Raw genomic sequence first — 22,394 nt, 5'->3', positions numbered from 1 at the left:
TTGTCCTGTCACCATACACAGAGTTGCAAAACTGTAACTTTGGATAACTCCCACCACATATTTCACACTCATATGCAGCTGAACTAAGAAAATTATACAACTGTGCAGTTTCTTCTCAATCTCCTTTGCTCATAAACCATCATGATTGCATTTCCCAGGGATTTCTCCTGATCCTTATATTTTACTTCTGAAGTCTCATATGAGTTCAATTATAATCTCTGTGTGGATGGCCCACAAATATACATTTAGTTCTAGTTCTTCTGGGTTCTAATTTTGTCCTACCAAATCTTAAAAGACATTTCAAAGTAGATGTCTTATAGTTAACTCAAACTTGACATAAACCTACCCTTCCTTTTAATTTCCATACTATTTATTTTTTTAATTATAGTTTTTTATTTACAAGATATATGCATGGGTAATTTTACAGCATTGACAATTGCCAAGCCTTTTGTTCCAATTTTCCCCTCCTTCCCCCCACTCCCCTCCTCTAGATGGCAGATTGACCAATACATTCCATACTATTTCTAATAAGGGTACCACCCCCTTTCCTATCACCTCAGGTCTTAATCTTGAAGCTATTTCTGCCTCATTTCCTCTCTCTGTCTCTTTATTTGTCCCTGCCTGTCACTATCTGTCTGTCTGTTTTTAACTCTTTTGGTCTTTCTTTGTCTCTCTCTCTTTGTCTCTGACTCTGTCTCTGTCTCTCTTTTTCCCCCTCCTCTCCTTACATATCTAATCAGTTGCTTATTCTTCCACTATAAATCTTTCACTTCCATCCTCTTCTCTCTGCTTATATAATCATCACCCTTATTCAAGCTTTCATTACCTCTTACCTAGTCTATTAGAATAGACTCCTAATTCATTTCCTTGCCTCAAGTCTCTCCTTTTTCCAATCTGTTTTTCACATTGTTTTAAAATGACACTCCTAAAGCACAAATCTGGCCACCTTATTCTCTTGCTCAATAAACTCCAGCAGCTCTCTGTTACTTTCAGGATCCAGTCCATCAGTTTGGCATTTGAAGACCATTGCAATCCAGATTATTTATTTTGGGTATATATTGTATATACTTGTATATATGTGTGTATTATATCCACTAATAAGGTGCTAATCTACTTGAAATCAAAGATTATTTCATGTCCTTTAACACATGACACAGAAGTGCTTGTTGATTGAATTATTCTTCCTCCTAGCTTCAGTAATAATCTTCATAATGCACAGGTTTGGTCACATGACTGTGTTGCTCAAAAGGCTTCCATGGTTCTTTTACCAAATAAAATCCAAACTCTAATTTGGCTGCAAAGTCCTTCACAATCTGACTCTAATCTCCCTTTATAGTTGAATTTCATACTCTTCTTCATGAGTCTCATACTGGACTTTCCCCTCAATCTCAACTTGCCCTCTTCTGCTTCTGTATTTATAAACCATCTCAGCTATTCCATGGACTTCTTCCAATCCTCTGTATATATCCTCTCTTTTATTACCCTCCACTCTTTTTTCCCCTCCTGTTTTTCTAAAGGATAAAATAAATTTCTATACCCAATTGAGTATATTGGTTATTCCCTCTTTGAACTAATTCTGATGAAATTAAGGCTCACTCACTCCTCCTCTCCTTCCCCCCTTCCCCTCTATTATAAAAGCTTTTTCTTACTTCTTTTGTGGCAGATAATTTATGCCATTTCAACTCTCCCTTTGCCTTTCTCCCAGCCCATTTCTCTCTCAGTCCTTAATTTTATTTTTTAGATATTATCCCTTCATATTCAACTCACACCCATGCCCTTTGTCTACATTTTTGTCCTTCTGAGAGAATTATTGTGACTTACAAGTGTCATCACCTATAGCATCCCTTAATGCTATTCTAATCTTGTAGCTCCCTTTAGAGCTACTACTCTAACTGCCACCTATTGGTGGCATGGCTAGGCACCAATCTGGGCACCAATCCGGATCCCACAGAGACAGACTATGAGGAGGTAGGGGTGAAGTGGGAAAAAAAGCTTTATTCTTAGGTAGCACATATGTATACTCCTTAAGGATCCGGGGTAAGGGAGGTCATCTAGGAACCTGGATGCGCAGGTCATAACGGGATTGGCCCAAGAAGAGGGAGGGAGGCATGCTAGGCTTTAAGAGTACTAAGGAGGGAAATGTGGTACCTAGGGTTAGACACCGCCTCTTGGGGCTATGCCCCACTTCCATGTAGAACTTGCCTGTGCCTGGGTACCTCTCATCCCTCAGGTCCTCCCACATGCCTTAAACCGAATTCCTTGCTCCTAGAAGTTTTTTTTAACCCTTACAATCCCCCTTATAGAAATATAAACAGATTAACATTATTAAGACCCTAATTATTTCCTTTTCCCAATTATGCCCTTATATTTCTCCCAAGTCATGCATTTGAAAATCAGATTTTCTATTCAGCTCTGGTCTTTTTATCATGAATGCTTGAAAATTCTCTATTTTATTGACTGCCTTTTTTTTAACCTGGAGTATAAAAATCAGTTTTGCTAGGTAGATGATTCTTGGTTGTAATCCTAACTCCTTTGCTCTCTAGAATATCATATTCCAAAACCTTTTGATTCTTTAATGTAGAAGCTGCTAAATCTTGTGTTATCCTGACTGTGACTCTACCATACTTGAATTGTTTCTTTATAGTTGCTTGCAATGTTTTCTCCTTGACCTGAGAGTTCTGAAATTTGGCTATAATATTCTTAGAAGTTTTCATCTTGAAATTTTCAGATATCAGGTAATAAGTGGATAAATAGAAATTTATTTTACTGTCTACTTCTCTATTAGGACAATTTTCCTTAATAATTTCTCAAAGAGAAAGAGTTTCTTTTCTTTTTTTGATCATGGCTTTCAGATAGTTCAATAATTTAAATTTTTTCTCTCCTGGATCTATTTTCACTTGCTTTCTCAATGAGATATTTCATATTGTTTTCTAATTTTTCATTCTTTTGGTTTCTCATAAAGTCATTGGATTCTGTTTGCTCTGTTCTAATTTTTGAGGAAATATTTGCTCAGTGAACAATTTTGTACCTTCTTTTCCAATGGACCAATTGTGATTTTTTTTTTTAAGGCATTCTTCTCTTCACTGGCTTTTTGAACTTCCTTTGCATCACTCTCATTTCTCCTCCCAATTTTTCTCTACCTCTCTTACTTGATTTTCAGAATTCCTTTTTAGCTCTTCCATGACCTGAAATAAATTTTTATTTTTTCTTGGGGGCTTTGGATGTAAAAACTTTGACTTTGTTAACTACTTCTGTGTTTATTTTCATCTTTCATGTCACCATAATAACTTTCTATGGTCAGAATCTATTTCTGTTGTTTACTCATTTTCCCAATCTTGGGAAAATGACTTGTAATTCTTTGTTAAAGTAGAGCTCTGTTTCCAGCATGGAGGGTGCAGTGTCCCAAGTTCTTTGGTGTCGTCATCTATAAAATGAATTTATCAAACTCATGAATTTAGATATCATATATCTTAAAGGATTCCTCTTTCTTATGTTTGTGCTAACACTTCTATTAGTCATTGTACAATTTTCTTTTTCTTCTACAGAATTTTTCTCTTCTAAAATGGATTCCAGTAAAAAGATGGACCCCCCTGCTCCATTGCAAACTGTACAACAAAAGACAAATCCTGATCGTGGTGCTGGAGTATCGATTTATGTCCCAGAACAAGGGGGATATAAAGAAAAATTTGTGAAGCCTGTGGAAGACAAATATAAGTGTGAAAAGTGTCACCTCATTTTATGTAATCCCAAGCAGACAGAATGTGGTCACCGATTCTGTGAAACCTGCATGCATGTCTTGTTGAGGTATGTTTCTGGCTAGCCACAAAAATATTCTTGGATTAGATGTTTTTGAGATAAAACTTATCAGTTTAACCTTTGCACACATGATTTTTTCATTTTCAACTTTTATGCACATAGATGCATATCCTAGTCCCCATTTTATTTTTTAAATCAGAATGTTTAGTATGAAGCATCATGCACGCACACACACACACACACACACACACAATGCAATCAAACTCTGTTTGCTCCTGGAACTTTTTTTTTTTTTTTTTTTTTTTTTTTTTTTTAGGAAAAACTGATTAAAATATGGAGGATAGCTATTTGCATGGCTAAAAATGAAAAAAAAAAAGTTGTCATTAGTTTTTAACAGAAAAGGAAAAATCTTCATTGAATCTTTTAATTGGGATCTTTCTTCTCATCTATGATGTATTATTGATGAATGTAATCAGTGATGTGTCATTGATGAGAGTAACCAGCCTATTTATGAGATTAGCTTTTGAAATATGAATTGAATATCCTCATTTTTCTGGTAATGTAATGCCTGTGACAATTGAAATGAGTTCACATACCTATCATTTATTCTTCAGACATCATTTTTATCCTTGTAAAAGGCCTTTAATTCTTTTTATAGCTATTAAAACTATAGCTATATTATATATATATATATATATATATATATATATATATATATACATATATAACAATTATAAACAAAGCTATTTTATATATATTATAACCATTTATGTGTATATGTATACATGTTAAATATAGCTATTTATATCATATAATAAGCTATATGCTTAATCATTTTTGCTGCATTGGTGGTGCAAAAGGGTGACAGGATTGGCAATCATTCTTGCTTGCCCTCTTTTTGTGGTCTGGGCCACTCTTTACTTTTGGATGTGACTTTCTATCCGTCTTCTTAGTCCTTTCCCTTTTGGAGGAAAGATTTTCCTTTAAAAATGAGACTCTTCAGTGTTAACATACTGGTTTAGCTAGTCTTAGTCATATTTTTGACTCATTTGCCTTAGAAATCCAGGTAAATGTATTCTCTCTATCCTGGGAAGTGGTAAAAATGAATCACTAACTCTTTCTTATCTGAGGTTCCTAGTCAAAAATTGCATTCTGGCAAAATATCACAAATTTTAATTCTATTTTTCTCCTTTCCCAGAGATTCCCTTATTGCTGATCTACATTTGAATAATAAAGTACACAAAATCACAGATGTTGAGCAGCTTTTATCAATATAATGGCTGAAGAGAAAAAAAGTAAATATTTAAACACAGAAGGATAAATCATTTAAGAAAAGGTATTAATAAATCTCCCATGGTACAGGTACATAGTACAAGAAAATATCAGATTTAAACCCTCTCAAGGGAGAGGAAAGGAAAGAAAATGAAAAAATAAATTTTAAAGTCATGTATGATCTGCAGTCTGAATGGATTTTTAAAAAATTCTAGATCAACCTGACAACGACCAATTACTTTCACTGTTTGAAAGAGCAAGGACCACTTTGTCTTTCCCTGTGCCCTATATGCAATTGCAGAGCAAGATGAGTTGCTATGAACTTTTCAAAAGTTCTGGGAGAAGAAAAGTAGATTGCTAGAGATCTCTGCCTAAAGCCAGGAAGCATCTCTCTCTAACTTGCATTTGGATGCCTAGAATAGGTGTGGCAAAGATAGTTAAGTCTCAGAACAAGGCCACAAGGAGAAATCTTTGAAGGTTGTGGAAGACAAATATAAATATGAAACGACTATCTATCCATGGTTTCAATAGTGTTATGTGAAGATGGGGAATAGTGTTGGGGAAAAGAGAAAATTATCTTTTAAATATTATTCGAATCTACTTTTATATTTGAATTTTCTGTAAATAAAAGAATCAGCATTCTACATGTAGCCAAAAAAAAAAAAAATCACAGTTATATTTTATAAATCCTTCATTCCTCAAAAATAATCATGCATCATATATATGAAATGACATACTCACACACATACATTCAACTGAAAAATTTTCTGAGTCTTTCCCATGACATCTTATATAAAACTTGCCTTTATTAAAATTCTTGTTAATAGCGATCCATCATTCTTTGAATACCTATGTATATCTGATTGATATGAGTATTCCCTCCCTTGGTAGTGATTGAATGCCTTCTCATTTTATACTATTTATATTTATGCTTTCCCATAAATCCCCCATTTATAAACATACTGGAGACCTTTCCTTAGCTTTTTAAATATTATGTAGGTAACACTGGACTGACTGTAATCTCTCACTCTTGCTACCTTAACAGCCCAACTTTTTTTTTTTTTTTTCTGTTAATGCATTTTTGGTATGATTAAAAGATGGCATAAATATATTACTGGTGATATGTGCTATTTAATGCATTTTATATATCTCCATTGCCTTTTAGATCACCTGGAATTTTGATGCTTCTAAGATTGTGATGTTACATGATATGTAGAAATATAGAATCATTTTAAGAATAATCATTTTTTGTTTTAGGGAACATCTTAGTGTCCTTGAAAGTACCGCATTATTTTCCAAATATTAATAACCCTGTTCTCTTTCTTTTTATCCTATTCAATGCTGGGCTCAGTTCATTATCTATTTTCAATGTCTGCCCAAAATATCTTTTGATAAACCAACCAACCCAGCTATAGATCATAGCCTTAGTAATAGGTACTCTTCATCCACTTGCTTTTTCTTATATGAATTGTTACATTGAATTTTTAAATAGTTGTGGATATCATTTAGGAAGCTCTGTAGTCATATTGTAGAGTTTGATGTGATTATTTACTATGATGCTATTTGCAAATGGAAGCGTTTGGAGAACCTTAACATATATAAAAAATTCATTTTCCACAGAAACTTGATTTATTCTCCAAGACAAAAGTGAATGGCTTTGGTGAGCACATGTCTCTCTCCCTATCTAAGACTTCATTTAATTATCAGAGGATTGTTGAATAAAATTATCTTTCTTGTTGATAATGAGTCTTGTGTGAGCTTAACAGAATCATGGGAGTCCCTGTGTTGTGCCTTTAAGATCACATTTAATTCTATTGAATCAGGTGGTTTTTCATAATAAACAAGCAATAAGAACAGTGAAATCTTGTATTCTTTGAACTTTGTAATCAGTTGTATAGCTGTGTAGACTGCTAGAGAAAACCATTAGTAAAAAGCCTTTCTGTTTCTTACTCATATTTTCATTAAGGATATCCTCAAAATGTATGTAGATCACTGTCACAGATTTTATAAAGATGAGAAAGAAGGCTTATTTATAGTTGAATAGCTATTGGTATCCTTTTAATTCTTAAATATCTTTTTTGTTCATAAAAATTATTTTACCCCATCATTTGATTTTCTCTTTTCTTTCAGATATTCAGATAATCACATGCCAAATTTTTTTTTTCTACATTCACACATTCCAAATTATGTTACCTCCAGCACATATTTCTTTGTTCTATAATTGGTTTGTCTTGTTCAGCCATTCTTCCTGTTTTGCCTTTTCAGTGCCATTTCCATTTCCTTTATTAGCACATAAAAAACTGAGATATTAAAATATAATGGTTTTTATACAATTTTGGATGAAAAAAGTTTATAAAAATGTTGAAAGATCTCTTCCATTTTTTGTCCATTTCTTGTCTCTTCTTCAACTTGAGTCTTATGCCAAGATTTCTGAAAATTTGTTCTTCCTCTTGCTATTTTACATGGTAAGTCAGTTGACAAGTATTTTTTGAGTGCTTACTATGTGCCAGGCAATGTTCTAACCATTAAGAGTTTAAAAAAAGGGGAGGGGGGGGAAATCTGGTCCCTGCTATCAAGGAACTCATGTTCTAATGGGAGAGACAAGATATAAAAATTATGTATACAAGATATTTTAGTGTAAATGGAGAGTAATTTCATAGGGAAGGCACTAATGGGGGTGGGGAAGAAAAGAAAAGGATAGAGGGAAGAGACTAGGAAAATCTCCTGTAGGAGGTGAGATTTTAGCTGAGTTCTGAAGGAAATCAAGAAGTGAATATGAGAAAGGAGAGTATTTTGGGCATTGGAGAATAACTAGTGAAAAAGCAAGATACAGAATTAGGAGATGAAATGTCATGTGTGAGAAACAGTAAGAAGCTGGTGTCACTATATTATAAAGTATGTGGAATAAAGTAAAAGACTGGAAAGATAGGAAGAGAATAGGCTATAAAGGGCTTAGGAATCAAGCAGAAGATTTTATATTAGATTCTAGAAGTAATAGGTAACCTTTGGAGTTTATTTTAGAGGAGGTAACATGGTCAGGTTTGTGCTCTAGGAAAATCACTTTAGCAACTTAATGGAGGATGATACACTGGAGGCAGAGAGATCAATTAGAAGTGTAATATAATAACCTAGGTGTGAAATGATGAAGGCCTGCACTAGGATGGTAGTGGTTTGAATGGAGAGAAAGGGAAGGTATGTGATTTTATGAAGGTAGAAATGAGAAAACTTGATAAGAGATTGGATATGTGAAATGGATGGCAAGATAATACTAGAAAATGACACCTCTAAGGTTTTGAGTCCGAATGACTTGGAGGATAGGATGGTAGTGTTCTCAGCAGTAACAGGAAAATTCAGAAGAGGATTTGGGGAGAAAAATAATGAATTCTGTGTTGGATTAGCTGAGTTTGCAATGCCTATACGACATTTAGGTTGGGATATTTTTAGTTGGTTATGCTGCCCATGATCCTTAACCATCTTCCATAAGGTATTGTAAATTTGTGTTGATTTTGACTGTCATGTCTTTCTGCTTCACAGGGAAATCAAATGTTTGCTAACACATAATTTTGGGGCTCAGCATTCTTATTGTAGTGATTATAGAGACTAAACTAATGAGAAAATGATGTTGTTAGAGGCAACTAGTAGTAGTATAGAGGAGTTGGTTTCAAAGTCAGGAAAATCGTGGTCCAAATCCCCCCTCTGACATATTCTTATTGGTTGTGGAACCCTGAAAAAATGATTTAACCTCTCCTTGTCCCAGGTAACTCTCTAAGACAATAAATTGCCTCTTAGGGACTGATCTACATTGTAGTTGTCTTCACTGAAAATTCCCTATACCAGTGATATTACAGATTCCATTAAAAAATGGTTGTAAATTCCATTTTCTATTATATGTTTCTTTTTCTTTGGTATCAATAGCTCATTTGAATAAGTCAGGTTAGAGCTATGTAATAGTATCTCATATTTTATCTTTATTTTTTCATTTTTATATTGATTTCAATCTTTGTTCTGACAAGTCAGTACACATAGCACATGACTAATTCAGAAATGACTGCACATCAGTTACCTGTAATTTCCTGTCTGTTAAGTTATAGTCAGTTTCATTTTTTGTGATGATTTTTGGTGTTCTCCATGTCTATCATCTTAATTTTCTTCTTGAAGGAAGCAGTCAGTATTTATAAACTTTTATGTAGTCTACAAGCCCATGGCTTCTATTTTGTTTTAATGTTAACCAACAATATTTAACATTTTTACCATCCTTTCTTTTGTTCACCTTCCAATTAAAGCTACTATGTATTAAAATATATGTTTACTTAGTTCAGAAATTTTTGTTAAGTTCTTCCTAGACTTTCTCTGTTTCTTATTTTCTGAAACAGGTGATTGGTATGTTAGCTGCAGTTATTTTCATGTTGATCTTTTTGCTTATGTTCATTCATTATAAGTAATAATACTTCAGATCACTAAGCATCCTTTAAGAGGCAAAATGGTATAGTGGATTGGGCACTGGACTTGAAGTCAGGATTCAAATCCTGCCTCAGTCACTATTTGTGTAATACTTAGAAAGTCACTTAAAGTCTCTCTGCTTAAATTTTTCTTAGCCATAAAAAGAAAAGTTTGTATTCAGTGGCTTCTAGGGCCCCTCACTGAGACCTCTAGATTTGTGATATTATAATACAATGAAACAATAATATGATGTTTCCCATTACTTTTGGGTACATGCTGAAACTACCAACTCTTTTATTTTCCTCTTCAAGCATAGCCTGTGAACTATCTTTCCATTAAATTCTACCTTTCTCATATCATGAATATCAATATTAATATGCTGTTCTTCCAGCAGTATGCTACCATTGGTTGTTCAACAAGGATTTTTAGAATTAAATTAATATTTTAAGATAGTCTAAGAATTATGTGATTCTTAGCACCTTCTCTGGACTTTTTCATAATTATATCATTGTCACTGTGGAAGCAGAAGGTCCTCAATTCTAAGGACCTTTTTAAATAATTGTTTTTTGTTTCATAAGTCACTAGAGCCAAAAATTCAGCATTTAGTAGTCAGTATAAGCATCATAAGTTTTATAGTACTTTACCTTGTGGGTGCTTGGTTCAGTTTATTTGTAGGCTACCTTGTCAGCTTGAGGAAACTTGCTGGGGCTTGTGTTGTTAGTATGGCTCTCAGGAGTAACTTCATTGCCATATTTAGGTATTATAATAGGACTCTTATAGAGGGAGAGAACCTTCAGGAAAATAGGAAGAATATTTTGTCATGAAGATTTTTTTAAAAGATCACTTTGAAATCCTTAGGGTCTAATAGATCAGATCTACTGGATCTATTTACTGTTTAGAAGTATACACTAGACTTCTGGGCTTTGAACCTTACAACTGAAGAATAGTTATAGAGAATGCAGTAAGGTAGTTATCAAGAAATACAATATTTTACTGAATGAACATTCAATAAAATGTATAGATAGATGATAGCAAAACAAAGAACTTATGTATCAGGCATTGTCCTATAGTGAAAGTTAGTACATAAAGAGAAGCTTACAGGGATAGATGGATACTCACACAATAGAAAATAGTATCAAGCCTGGTTCTGGGTAAGAAAGGGTGAAAGCTTACCTATCAAAGTCTGACTTCAAAAAAAATAGTGGTATCCAAGGTTTTTATTGGAGGTGGACTGTGTGTTGATGATGGCTTGAAAAAAAGAGGCATAAAGATGTAGAGATGGCCAGGAAGTGATAGTCCCACTGGTTAAATAAAATAGGAAACAGAAGGAAAAAACAAAAACTAGGCTGTGTTTTCTCTTTATTGTTTCTTCAGGTTAGTCTCTGATGGTTCTCTTTTTCTATCTATTGTTTGGGGGCAGGAGAACATAGAAACAAAGGCTTTTAAATTGAGGAAAGACTTTAGAGATCAATTTGTCTACGTCTTTGTTTTTTAGATAAAGAAATTGCCTCCAAATAAAGAGCATCACTATTTTGATAGTACTGATACTAAATTTTCATATTCATTTGAACAAATATTCATTAAATGCCTGCGGTGTGAAAGGATCTCAAGGCCAGTAAGAACTGATCTCCTCAAGGAATTTATAACTATTAAGAGATAAGTTATATAGATACAATAAAGCAAAATAAAATGTGATAAACTATATGAAAAGTACAAACAAAATGCTTTGAAAATCTGAACAAGTAAGATGTAATTTCTGAACGGGAGAGTTGGGGGAAATGCCTTGGAGAAAGTGGCAATTAAGCATATCCTTCAAGGATGGATGGGAGTTCAACAGGTAGAAATTATATTGAAGGACTTTATTTCAGTGTTATTCAATTGTGGTGGAGATGGAAAAGCATCGATACATTCAGAGTTTTCTAATTTTTCTATAGTACAAAGTGGGAGAGAAAGTTGTACAATTATGGTAGACTTCAGCACAAGTCTGTGCTTTAAAAATTTATTACATGGACAATTGGGAATCATTAAAGATCTTTGAGCAAGGGAGTGATATGATAAGAACTTTGCATCAGGAATATCAGTCTGGAAACAGTAAGATTATTTCTAGAATGTGGGTTGCATTGTTTTTTAAAAATATATAGTAAATAAAATATCCATTTGATACAGTTATTTTTTTAAGTGAAGATAACTTATAAATCATAGCAAAAAATGATGATGGTTTTTGGTAACCTAAATTCATTTTCATAGGTGTGTAGTTCTGATTTCTGTAAATATTTATACTTTTATCAATGTTGAAAGGGACTCACAAAAAATACACGAGAGCTAAAATAAATTATTTTCTTAAAGTTTGCAAAATTTAAAAAAATTGACATTTTTTTCCTACAATAGCTCACATGGTATCTCATTTTATACCAAATTGATCTCATACTGGACTGAAATGAGGCTTATAGTAGCAGCAGGACAAATTGAACAATTAAAATTAAGCATAATGATTTTCATTAAGTGGCATTAATTTGAAGGTTGCTGTGTCCTAAAATATTTGTTGCAATTTAAAAAAATGTTTCAATTTTTTTAAAAATGGTGCTATAATGGCATTATTCTATGTGTTTTTCCTCAGTGCTCCAAGTCCAAAATGTACAGCATGTCAAGAAAACATCATTAAAGATAAGGTATGCCAAAATTTTTCTCAATTACTTTGTGCAAATGTTTTTCACAATTTGGGTTGTGATTTTCAAATAGAATCTATATGAAAAGAAATTTTCAATTTTAAAAGAATTAAAAGAAATTAACCTAATCATTTTTATATTTGTTTACTACATCTTCCATTTTAATTTTATCACAAAATTTTGGATAATCATATTTATTAGTTTAAATCAACACCCTTCCCATTCAAATCCCTCATAAAATTATTAGATATAGATGAAATTTCACTAAATATTAGAGCTTAAAGGACCTTAGAAATAATAGTCAAACTATCTCATTTTTCAGAATGGAAACTTAAGTAATTTATCCATCATCCCATATCTAATATGCAACAGAGTTGGATCTAAAAACTACAGTTTGTTTTTTACTTCATGACTACTATTCTTTCCACTATAATATAATATAAGCTCCTTGAGGGCAGGAGATGTTTGTTTTTTATTTTTTTTATCCTCAAAGCCAACAAGTATATCTGGTACATAATAGATGATTAATAAGTGCTTATAGAATAAATACTCAACAAGTTTTTATTAAATATTTACTACGTTCAAGACCCTAGTCTAGACCCCTAGTCTAGAATTTTTTTTTTGGTCTGGATCAATGAAGAGCGCTCTGTGAGGAATTTCCTCTACACTTCTCTCTGTAATTTATTGTCTTAGAGACTTAGAGACTGAAAAATTATGTGACTTATCTAATTTTTTTAAGTTAGAAGGAAGCTTCAAGATTAGTGAGTTCTTTTGCCCTTTTTATGCAGGAGTCCTCATTTAATACTCTCAAAACAGACATTCAGCCTCTGCTTCAATATTTCTAGTGATACCCTAAATTTGAAATGATTTGTTATATAATTCCAAATACATGCAACATTAATATTTTGAATAAAGACTTATCAAACTTTTAGAATGTTGTGATCATCAAAATAATAATAGCATAATTACACTCAGGGCCAGAGGAGTATAGGAGGGAATGGTGAGAAAGAAAATGTTGTGTATATGAACATACTCACCTGCCAGAAAAGCAAACCAAATGAATATGTGTAATATAAGCATTGTTATTGTTACTGTAATACTATTTCAGCATAATTCATGAACTGATTCTGAGAACAAAAGTGATCCAAATACTACTGTAAACTACTGACTTTTGAAGTTCTATTGTATGGGTTCATGTACCTTTCCTTTGTTGGTCTTTTAAACATAATTGATGAGTTTAGAAAAGAGGAAATAGACTGGGTTTATTGATCTATGGTAAGAGAATCATTTATTGGTCACAAAGATATTCTATTACTTAGAAGTGTTGGCACATGAGATTTGATTTAACTTGAGTTCATAGTGTAAAATATCAACATGTGGAAGTATAAACGCATTGTGACTTACTCCTGATCTCAAACAAATAGACATTATATTTCATTAAAAGGAAAAGAAAAAGGAAGAAGAGGAAGAAATCAGAGGTGGGGGAGAGGGAATGAGAAAGAGAGAGAATAAGTATGTGTGTGTGTGTGTGTGTGTGTGTGTGTGTGTGTGTGTGTGTGAGAGAGAGAGAGAGAGAGAGAGAGAGAGAGAGAGAGAGAGAGAGAGAGAGAGAGAGAAACGGAGAAAGAGGCGGGGGCAGAAGGGGGAGAGAAGGAGAAAGGGAAATAGATATTAAAGCAACCAATCTCAAAGACCAGGCAAGAAGTCCTGAATTGAGTTTGAGGACAAAAATATTTAAAGTTTGGGGGAAAATAAAGCTACTTAGAACAAATTAAGAAGACTGTGTGAGGCAAGAGGGAGGCAGTGGGGACATGAAACATTAGTAATTTGACACCCTTTGTCTCTTGTTGTTGAAATGGCATCTTTTTTTTTGTTACCGATATGCTAGCTATGCTTCCTTCCCAAGTCTGTGCCTATGCCATTGTGGAACCAAAGACCAAGTGGTCTTAATACCACATCTCCCGGTCTCCCATTATCCTTGTCTGTAAAGTGAAGGGGTTGAATTCCATAAATGATATCTAAAGTCCCTTCCAGCTCCAAAGTTCAATTAATCTAACAATAGTCATAATAAGCATAATGATTGCCTCTTCAATAACACTTTAAAGTTTGATTCTTACAAAAACCCTGTTATGATAGATAATAGCACTGGATAATCCCAGTAGTATTTAGCTCCTTTTTACAGTTGATGAAATTGAGATCTATAAAGGAATAGTGTCTTTTCCATAGGTATAGTTAAGTGCCAGAAACTAAATTATAACCCATTTCTTCCTGTCTCTCAAGCCCAACCTTTTATCTACTATTCTTTGCTGACTTTGTAAGATCATTTTTTTCTCCAATAAAGAGCCCAGATATGACTCAAGTGACTTAGAAAATCTGATAAAATAAAACTAAAATTATTTTCTTTGTACTTTTGAAGTATCTGCTGTGATAATTTTAGTACCTTAAATTCATGAGATTTTTTTAAGCCATATTTACAAAAGATCTTTATCTGGTAACCAGATAAAGGTTTTGAATTTTTAAAAAATAGTTGACAGCAATTCATTTCATTTCTTTCCCAATGAAGTTGAAAAAAAATTAGAGTTTCATGTGCATTTTTCAATTATTACAAGATCATTTTTAGTAGACATTTAATTGAAACTCTTAGTAGCAAAAATGTTACATATAATGTCACTAGAAAGCAAAACTATTTCCCAGTGGATAGCAGGATCGTACTCATATATGATAAATAGTAAATATTTTTGAATTGAATTGAACTCATAATATGTTAAATGGGAAGAATGTTAACTGAGGTTAAAAATAAATGAAAGATAGGAATTTTTCTTTTCTAAGATAAAACTTTCTCCTTTTATCAGATGTAATACATATTCTTAAATATTTATGATCATGAGCTGTTTCAAAATGAAATGAATTATTATAAGCTACTTATCAGTAGTGCTACAAGATATCAATAAACACAATAAACAGATTTTCATATTTACAAAGTACTAGCCGCATAATTACTCCCAAATGGGGAAGTAATATAAGTATTATTTCTATTTTATTGATAAGGAATCTGAACAAGAATCAGATTAATGAGAAACACAACTAGTAAGTGTCAAAAGCTGGAATTCCTACTTATGTTCTAATTTTAAGACTATTGTTCATTCCATTAAGTTGTTTTTGTTATCATCATTATCTTTCTTTCAGCTTTCTTGTTACTTTCATTTACCATTATCATATGGAATTTGTTCTACTACTTCCTCATTGTATGGTAGAAAATTCCTTTATAATTTTTATGTTAGGAATTATCGCCAACACCCAACAGACTAATAGATTTATACAATAGACTAATATTTACTGTTATGGCTTTTAGGTATCTGGGAAACATATGTAGCTAAATTCACTTATTTAGTTATCAGCTCAATGTAAGGAAGAATTTGTATATGTTTAGAGCTATCCAACAATAAAACTGATTACTTTTTCAGGTTATGTGAGTCACATAAGCACCAGCTGGATGGATAGTCACTTAGCAAGAATATTTTAAAGGAGATTAATTCATTGAATGAAGTGATGTTGAACTGAATGAATCTTTCCAGTTCTGAGATTCTGTATTATAATATTCTCTTATCTGGTTTTTTGTTTTGTTTTATTTTGTTTTTTACAAGTGAAACCTATCTCTACATACCTAATTAGTTCTTTGATCCAGAAATTGTGTCTATGTGTCTGACTACATATTTGAAAAAAGCTCAGCAATATGTATTATATTTATGTCTTTTAGCTATGTGATGTCATCTGAAAAGTTAATCACGTGGTATTTTAAATAGCTTTCCTTTTCCTATAACCAGTTTTCCTTTAGTCCCATCTAATAAATTTTGTTAAGATTGGATTATTTTAATTGTGTTTCAAAGCAGGAATAGTTCCTTCCCTTTGCACAAAAATATCCAGATGATTAACTCTCTCTGTTGTTGTCCACTTCAAAGTTGGTTTTGTAATTTTATTAAAAGCCTTTTGCTTTATTTGATGTTTGATGTTTTCTTCAAATGTTGTTAATCCTCTGAAATAAGTGCCTTTCAATTTCAGGTATTTAAGGATAATTGCTGTAAGAGAGAAATTCTGGCTCTTCAAATATACTGTAGGAATGAAAGCAAAGGATGCACAGAACAATTAACCCTGGGACATTTACTGGTGAGCATTGAACCACCATTAATAAAGTTTATATTAAGAAGTTGGATTCCTTAACATTGACATAATTTTCAAGTTTGAACAACATAAATGATATGGAACATACATATGACTCAGTCACCCAAGTTCTGGGTTCATGCAGGGACTGACCTAAGAGAGTCCTATTCTCTTTTTGGTACGTTATGCCCTTACCTAGCGTTTACTCTGGAAAATTGCCAGTGGAGCTTATACTCAGGTTTTCACATATGTGGGTAAGTGCACTTTAAGAAAAGAACAAGAATCATGATTGATTGCCCATATAAGCATGTATGGTAACAAACAGATATTGTATACAGAGAAGCTTTTGTTTCATCCCTACAGAATAATGTAAAAGTATATAGGACACATTGGAGTTCATAAATATATACCCAAAAAACCCACATAAAGCATTATTAGTGTACTATTCTTTTCAATGAGAGAACATTCCAACATTCTAGTGAATGCTTAGCATTCTCACATAGTCATGCACAGTTTTTCCCATATTCCCTATCAGATAGACTCCTCCAGAAGACAAACAATCTTGGGAAATGCTAGACTAGCAAACTGCATTCCTTTTGGACTCAGATTATCTGAAACATTCATGTTAATAATGGGAGGGAGCAGTGGTGGCAAGGTCCAGATAGTTTCTCTCTTTCTCCATGAATGGCCTTAGTTCTTTTATGGGTGCTTCAGGTGCTGATGATCCTCTTCTTTTTTCATGTACTATGCTATTCAGGAAGTCCCCCATCCCTTTCACTTACTCCAAAGGGTTGGATCCCCAAATTCTCAAACTTGGAGTTATCCTTAGGGCAACTCCCCAGGTTGGTACTGCCCAAGAAGTTTCCCTTCTTTGTCTAAAAGGATTAGGCCCTCTAGGAAATCAACATTTTACTTCTTTTACATAAAAGGCTGGGTTTCAGAAATATTGCTTCCTCTTAAGCCTACTGGGTGATCACTTATCTACTCAGGGTGGGAGCTTCTTCAGTAACTTTATTTTTGCCCAAAGTGCTTACTTCGCTTTAGCTGGGAAAATCTGCTGTCAGGGCTTTAGTCTTTAATTTGTTCTCAGAAATGGACACAGAAAGGGAGATGGTCAAGAATTTGAGATCCCAGAAAATTTCCTCTTAGTGCATTTGGACAAACATCCAGTTCATCAAGTGCTTCTCCTTAAAGGCACACTGCTTCCCTCAGCCATCCAATCTGGAAGAAAATTTCAATAAGAAATGGTTTTTTAAAAATTAGGACTGAGCAGGTCTATCATCTCGTCTTAATCGAACACTACCAAAAATGCCATCTTTCCTCTCACAAGAGTCTCAGCAGATTAAATGCTGAAAAAACTATCAGTCATGATCCTTATTCTTTTCACAAGCTGCAATGACCAGTAGGTAACTGTCTCTTGAGGAAGCTAGGTATACTCATGTATTCTGCTTTATATAAGACTTTGTCTACACTGACCTTTCAAAACTAAAACCAAAATGTAAAACAGTCAGGGTGGCTTTCATTTGAAATGTTGTTTCCCATGGCACTAGGACCTGAATTGTCAGCAATTTGAGTCATCTATCACCTGAATCTAAGAGGCTTCACTGACACTATTTACTCCCACTACAAGGTTTACAGTAAATGGTTTTCATTTTTATAGTGATTGACAGCTTACAGAATGCTTTCCTTGCTGTTGTCCTACCCTGTTGGATAATAATATGTCTTACCCTAGTTTTACTAGGAAGTGAAGTGAAGTAACTTGTTCCAGGTTTACATAACAGTGAATTTAGAATTTCAGCCCTTCTAACTCCAGGAACAGTATCCTTGCTACCACCCTACACTGTCCCTAATGTAGTTTACTTGATATTTAAATTACATGGTCATGGTTTAGCTTTTCTTCCCTCCCCCCAAATTTGTTTATTTTTAAAAGTATATATTTTTTCTTCTTCCCCAAAAATGAACAAATAAAACCCTTATAACCAATATGTATAGTCTAGCAATACACAATTCACATTGACTATATCTAAAAACATATGTTGTATTCTATATTTTAATCCTTCATCTCTCTGGCAGGAGGTTTATGGTTTGCTTTGTCTTTAGTTCTCTGCACTCATGGTTTGTCACTATATTGAAAAGAATCCTGATTTTTTAAAAGTTGTTTTTCTTTTCCTCTCTGTTCAGTTCATAGAGATCTTTCCAATTTACTCTGAAACTGTTCATTTTGTCATTTCATATGGCATAATATTCCATTACATTCATATATACTAATCTTTTTAGCCATTCCCCAATTGGTGGAAACTTCTTCAGTCCCCAATGTTTGACTATTATAAAAATAAGCATCTATAAATTTTTATGTATAAATCCTTTTCCTTTTTCTTTGATTTCTTTGCAATATGAACCTACTAATGGTATAGGTAGATCAAAGAGTATGCAGCTTAATAACTTCCTGAGCAGAGTTCCAAATTAACTTTTTCTTCAGAGAAATATTGAAAAAGTTTTAAATTTCATCAAAATTTTCAGTTTTGAAATGCTTAGAAAGAAATCTGCATTGATATATTTGTATGACTTCTTTTTGGAGTCTATTTTCTGTGACAGTTACAGAATTTTAGAGCTCACCTAGTTTAATCCTCTTCTTAGATGTGAAAACAGGTCCATTCCTAAAAGACTTCATGGAAATGATCATTTAATTTCTCATTAATTAAATATTTTATCTCTTAAGATGTGTTTCTCAAGCTAATTTGACCATATGGCAATTTGTGGATTGAAATGTACTTTCAGAATCTCTGAATCTTAACTTGAGAGTCATAGATATGTTATACCCTCAGAATAAAGAGAGATTTAGAATATTTAAGGACAAAAGTGTTGAAATTAAAAAAGGATACTTAAAAGTATTGTTATTAATATATAATTTCATATTAAATTTTTAGAGGAAGAAAATATCAATTATAGAAATGTTAATTATGTGGAAAACTAAAATTCCATCAAATACAGGTTGGGAAATGCTTCCTTAAGATTATTTAATTGGAATGTAGTAATTAACTAAGATCTGTAGCTTCCTACCCTAGAAGGTTACCTGAGATGTTGCCTATTTAGCAAACTCTTCAAGCACAATTTAGCATAAGAATAATTCTCAAACAAAATATGGAAGTCATTGCTTCTGTGATGGTAAGTATTGAAATTTCAAATAGAGAACTACATGTTTAAGATTAGAGCCAGTACTCATTTTGTTTGCCATGTTTCATATTGAATGGGCGCTCAGAGAGCAAAGATTGTTTGTTCTTTTGCTTATAGGTACATTTAAAAAGTGATTGCCAATTTGAAGAACTTCCATGTGTCCGTGCTGACTGCAAAGAAAAAATCCTGCGAAAAGATTTACCAGGCCATGTAGAAAAGTCATGTAAATACCGAGAAGCAACGTGTCAGTATTGTAAAAGTCAAGTTCCCATGATAACACTGCAGGTGAATTTTTTTCCTATTTCAATTACTCATACCTTCTGTGCAATTCAGATTTTCAGCATCAAATACATTTTCTCACGACTCTTTCCTAAAAATAATAGTCATAATAATATTTGCATTTCTAGCGTTAATGTTTCAAAAAGACTTATCTCACAATAGTCATGTGAGGGAGATGAGAAGCATGAGGCAAGTTAAGAAAAATCTCACTAAGCAAAGCCAGGAGTCTTGCTAGCTCTTTTCAAGTATGGAAGAACTGGTCATGTGAAAAAGGGATAAGGCATGTTTTGTTTGGTCCCCAAAGACTAAACCAGAAGCAATGGGCAGAATCTGCAAGGAGGACATTTGAGTGTTGTTAGGAAAAAATAAGTAGAAACATGGAGACAAAATAGAGAAATGGAATAGGATGCTTCAGAAAGGAAAGCTAGAGTCCCCTTTATAGGAACTCTAGGAAGAAGTTGGATGGTCACTCAGTGGGCATGTTATAGTGGAGATTCTTTTTCAGGTGTGAATTGTATTAGAAGAGACCACTTTCTTTTAAATTCTGTGATTCTGAAAAGGTAAATTACTAGGGGTTCATGGTGGGAGCTTTCTAAGACAAAATTTTAATCTTTTGTAAAATCTCTTTTCTAAAAATGATAATTTCAGCAATACTTTGAATTTACATAGTGATATATGGTAAAACAAAAAAAACCCCAGCACATTCATGTTGATTGTCTCAGCTGCTTTCAGTAAACTTATATATAGTAGTTCATAGGCTCACATCCAATGATTCAGCCTTTCCACCAGGACATCTAGTTGAAGTGATCTTTACTTTGCCATGTAGACCATAAAGAAATAAATATTCACAGAGACTTTAAATTTGTTGGGAAAAAAAATTATACACACATGATCCTTGGGTCATTTGGATTTCTTCTGGGCTACATTTTTTTTTGGATATGCCATAGAAGTTACCCGTTGGTATTCTATCTCAAACAAGAATTTGTGTGGTATAGTGGGTATAGAAGCTCTTGACCTAAGACCAGGATACTAGGTCTTAAGTTCCAGTTCTGACAAGTTTTCTACTCATAGACTTTTGGTTGATTTTTTTATGCTTTTCTGAGCTTTAATTTTGTCACCTCTAAAATATAAAGTAATATCTGAGGTATTTACCTTGCATGGTTGTTGTGAGGAACACATTTTATAAACCCTAAAGCACTTTGTAAAAAATGACTTATTGTTATATAATGAAGCCCCATTTTAAATCTAGGGTTAAAATATTTGACCCTTCTAAATTCTTAAGGTTTTTCTATATAAATACAAGAATCATGGAATGGACCTTAGATATCATCTAGCCCAACCTACTCATTTTACAAAGCAAACTGAGGCCCAAAGAAATCGAATGACTTGCCCATGGTCATAGTAGGTAGTAATTAACAGACTAAGAATTTCAGTCCTCCACCTCCAACTACCAATTGAATATTCTTTCCAACTGATCAAATTGTATCTGCTTATCTACAGGCGGGGTGAGTCTTATGATCTGGAATGGTATCATCAATATTGCCCCCAGAAATCTTGGGAATTGTCATGAATTTAGGGTGTCCACATCTTTCTTATGCCTTCATATCCTAGCCATAAGAGATGAGAACCTTTTATGCAAGAAATTTATTCATTTTGCAATAACTCTGAAAAGTAGAATTGAAATATTTTATTTTAGGTTTGTAGAAGATCAATAATTCATTTGGGGGAAGCTATTTTCTTAGTGATAACTACATAAGGGAATTCAATCATTAACAAATAGGAAGAGTACCATTGGATTATGTCTATAGTAAATTATCTATTAGCATTTGTTAGAAATATCCTAATGCCATTATTAAGATTTAAATCTACCAGTAATATTAAATTTTATTTTTTTTACTTCTGAATTTAAATTCTAAGTTAATTTCTTAATTTTAACTTCTAAATGAGTTGAATAATACTATGATTACTTCTTCATCATGACCTTGAATTATATATTTTGGGAAAGCTTCGGAGGTTCATTTACATTAATTTAGCACAGACAGTATTTGTTATATAAAATTAAATATAAATAGATAGCCTATTTATAATCTTTATGTTTTTAGGATGACATTTTAAGGAGGTTTGTTCTTAGCTTATTAAGTTTAGAATTCAGGAGATTGTTAATTTTTCTATTTATAATTTTATAAGAACACAAATAATATGGAAGATTTATCATTGAGTTCTCTGAATTTTGACTGTTTTCATTTGAGATTTCTAAATAAATATTAACTTAAAGATAATTCATATCATTAAAGTCTCTTCTGGTGCTTCATCATGGCATGGCAGTAACCCTGGATTTTTGGAGACTAAGATGGAAGAATGTAAACTCTGTCAGGTCTAATCAAGCTAGGGTTTCTTACCTCCTAGACTCCATTTCTTAGAATCTATTGCTTCCTCTAAGACTCAGCTTAAGTACTGCTTACTCTAGGAAACTTTTCCTGGTCTTGCCAGCTTCTAGCTTCTATTGCCTCTAAGGTTCCCTTTCATCTATTCTGTATTTTAACTTTGTATGCTCTAGTTTTTGTATGTTGCTTCCTCTGTTAGAATGTCAGTACTTGGAGAGTAAAAATGTTGTTGGTTTTTTTTTTTTTTTTAATATATCCCCAATAC

The 22,394-nt window shown here is 33.0% G+C and overlaps 1 protein-coding gene across 4 annotated transcripts in view; it reads left to right on the top strand.

The window, feature by feature from the left end:
* TRAF3 (TNF receptor associated factor 3) overlaps nucleotides 1-22,394 on the top strand; it is a 150,743-nt gene that overhangs the window by 103,841 nt on the left and 24,508 nt on the right. For all 4 annotated transcript variants that reach the window (XM_074291203.1, XM_074291205.1, XM_074291204.1 and 1 more), the window contains 4 exons: nucleotides 3,546-3,804; nucleotides 12,086-12,137; nucleotides 16,194-16,298; nucleotides 19,584-19,751. In XM_074291203.1, the coding sequence (XP_074147304.1) occupies nucleotides 3,563-3,804; nucleotides 12,086-12,137; nucleotides 16,194-16,298; nucleotides 19,584-19,751 (567 nt within the window). In that variant the 5' untranslated portion in view covers nucleotides 3,546-3,562. The remainder of the gene's footprint in view (nucleotides 1-3,545; nucleotides 3,805-12,085; nucleotides 12,138-16,193; nucleotides 16,299-19,583; nucleotides 19,752-22,394) is intronic.

Source organism: Sminthopsis crassicaudata, chromosome 2 (genome assembly GCF_048593235.1).
Source record: "Sminthopsis crassicaudata isolate SCR6 chromosome 2, ASM4859323v1, whole genome shotgun sequence".
In the NCBI taxonomy this organism is placed as follows: Eukaryota; Metazoa; Chordata; class Mammalia; order Dasyuromorphia; family Dasyuridae; genus Sminthopsis; species Sminthopsis crassicaudata.
The sequence above is the reverse complement of the archived record's forward strand: the minus strand, read 5'-3'. Positions and strand labels throughout refer to the sequence as shown.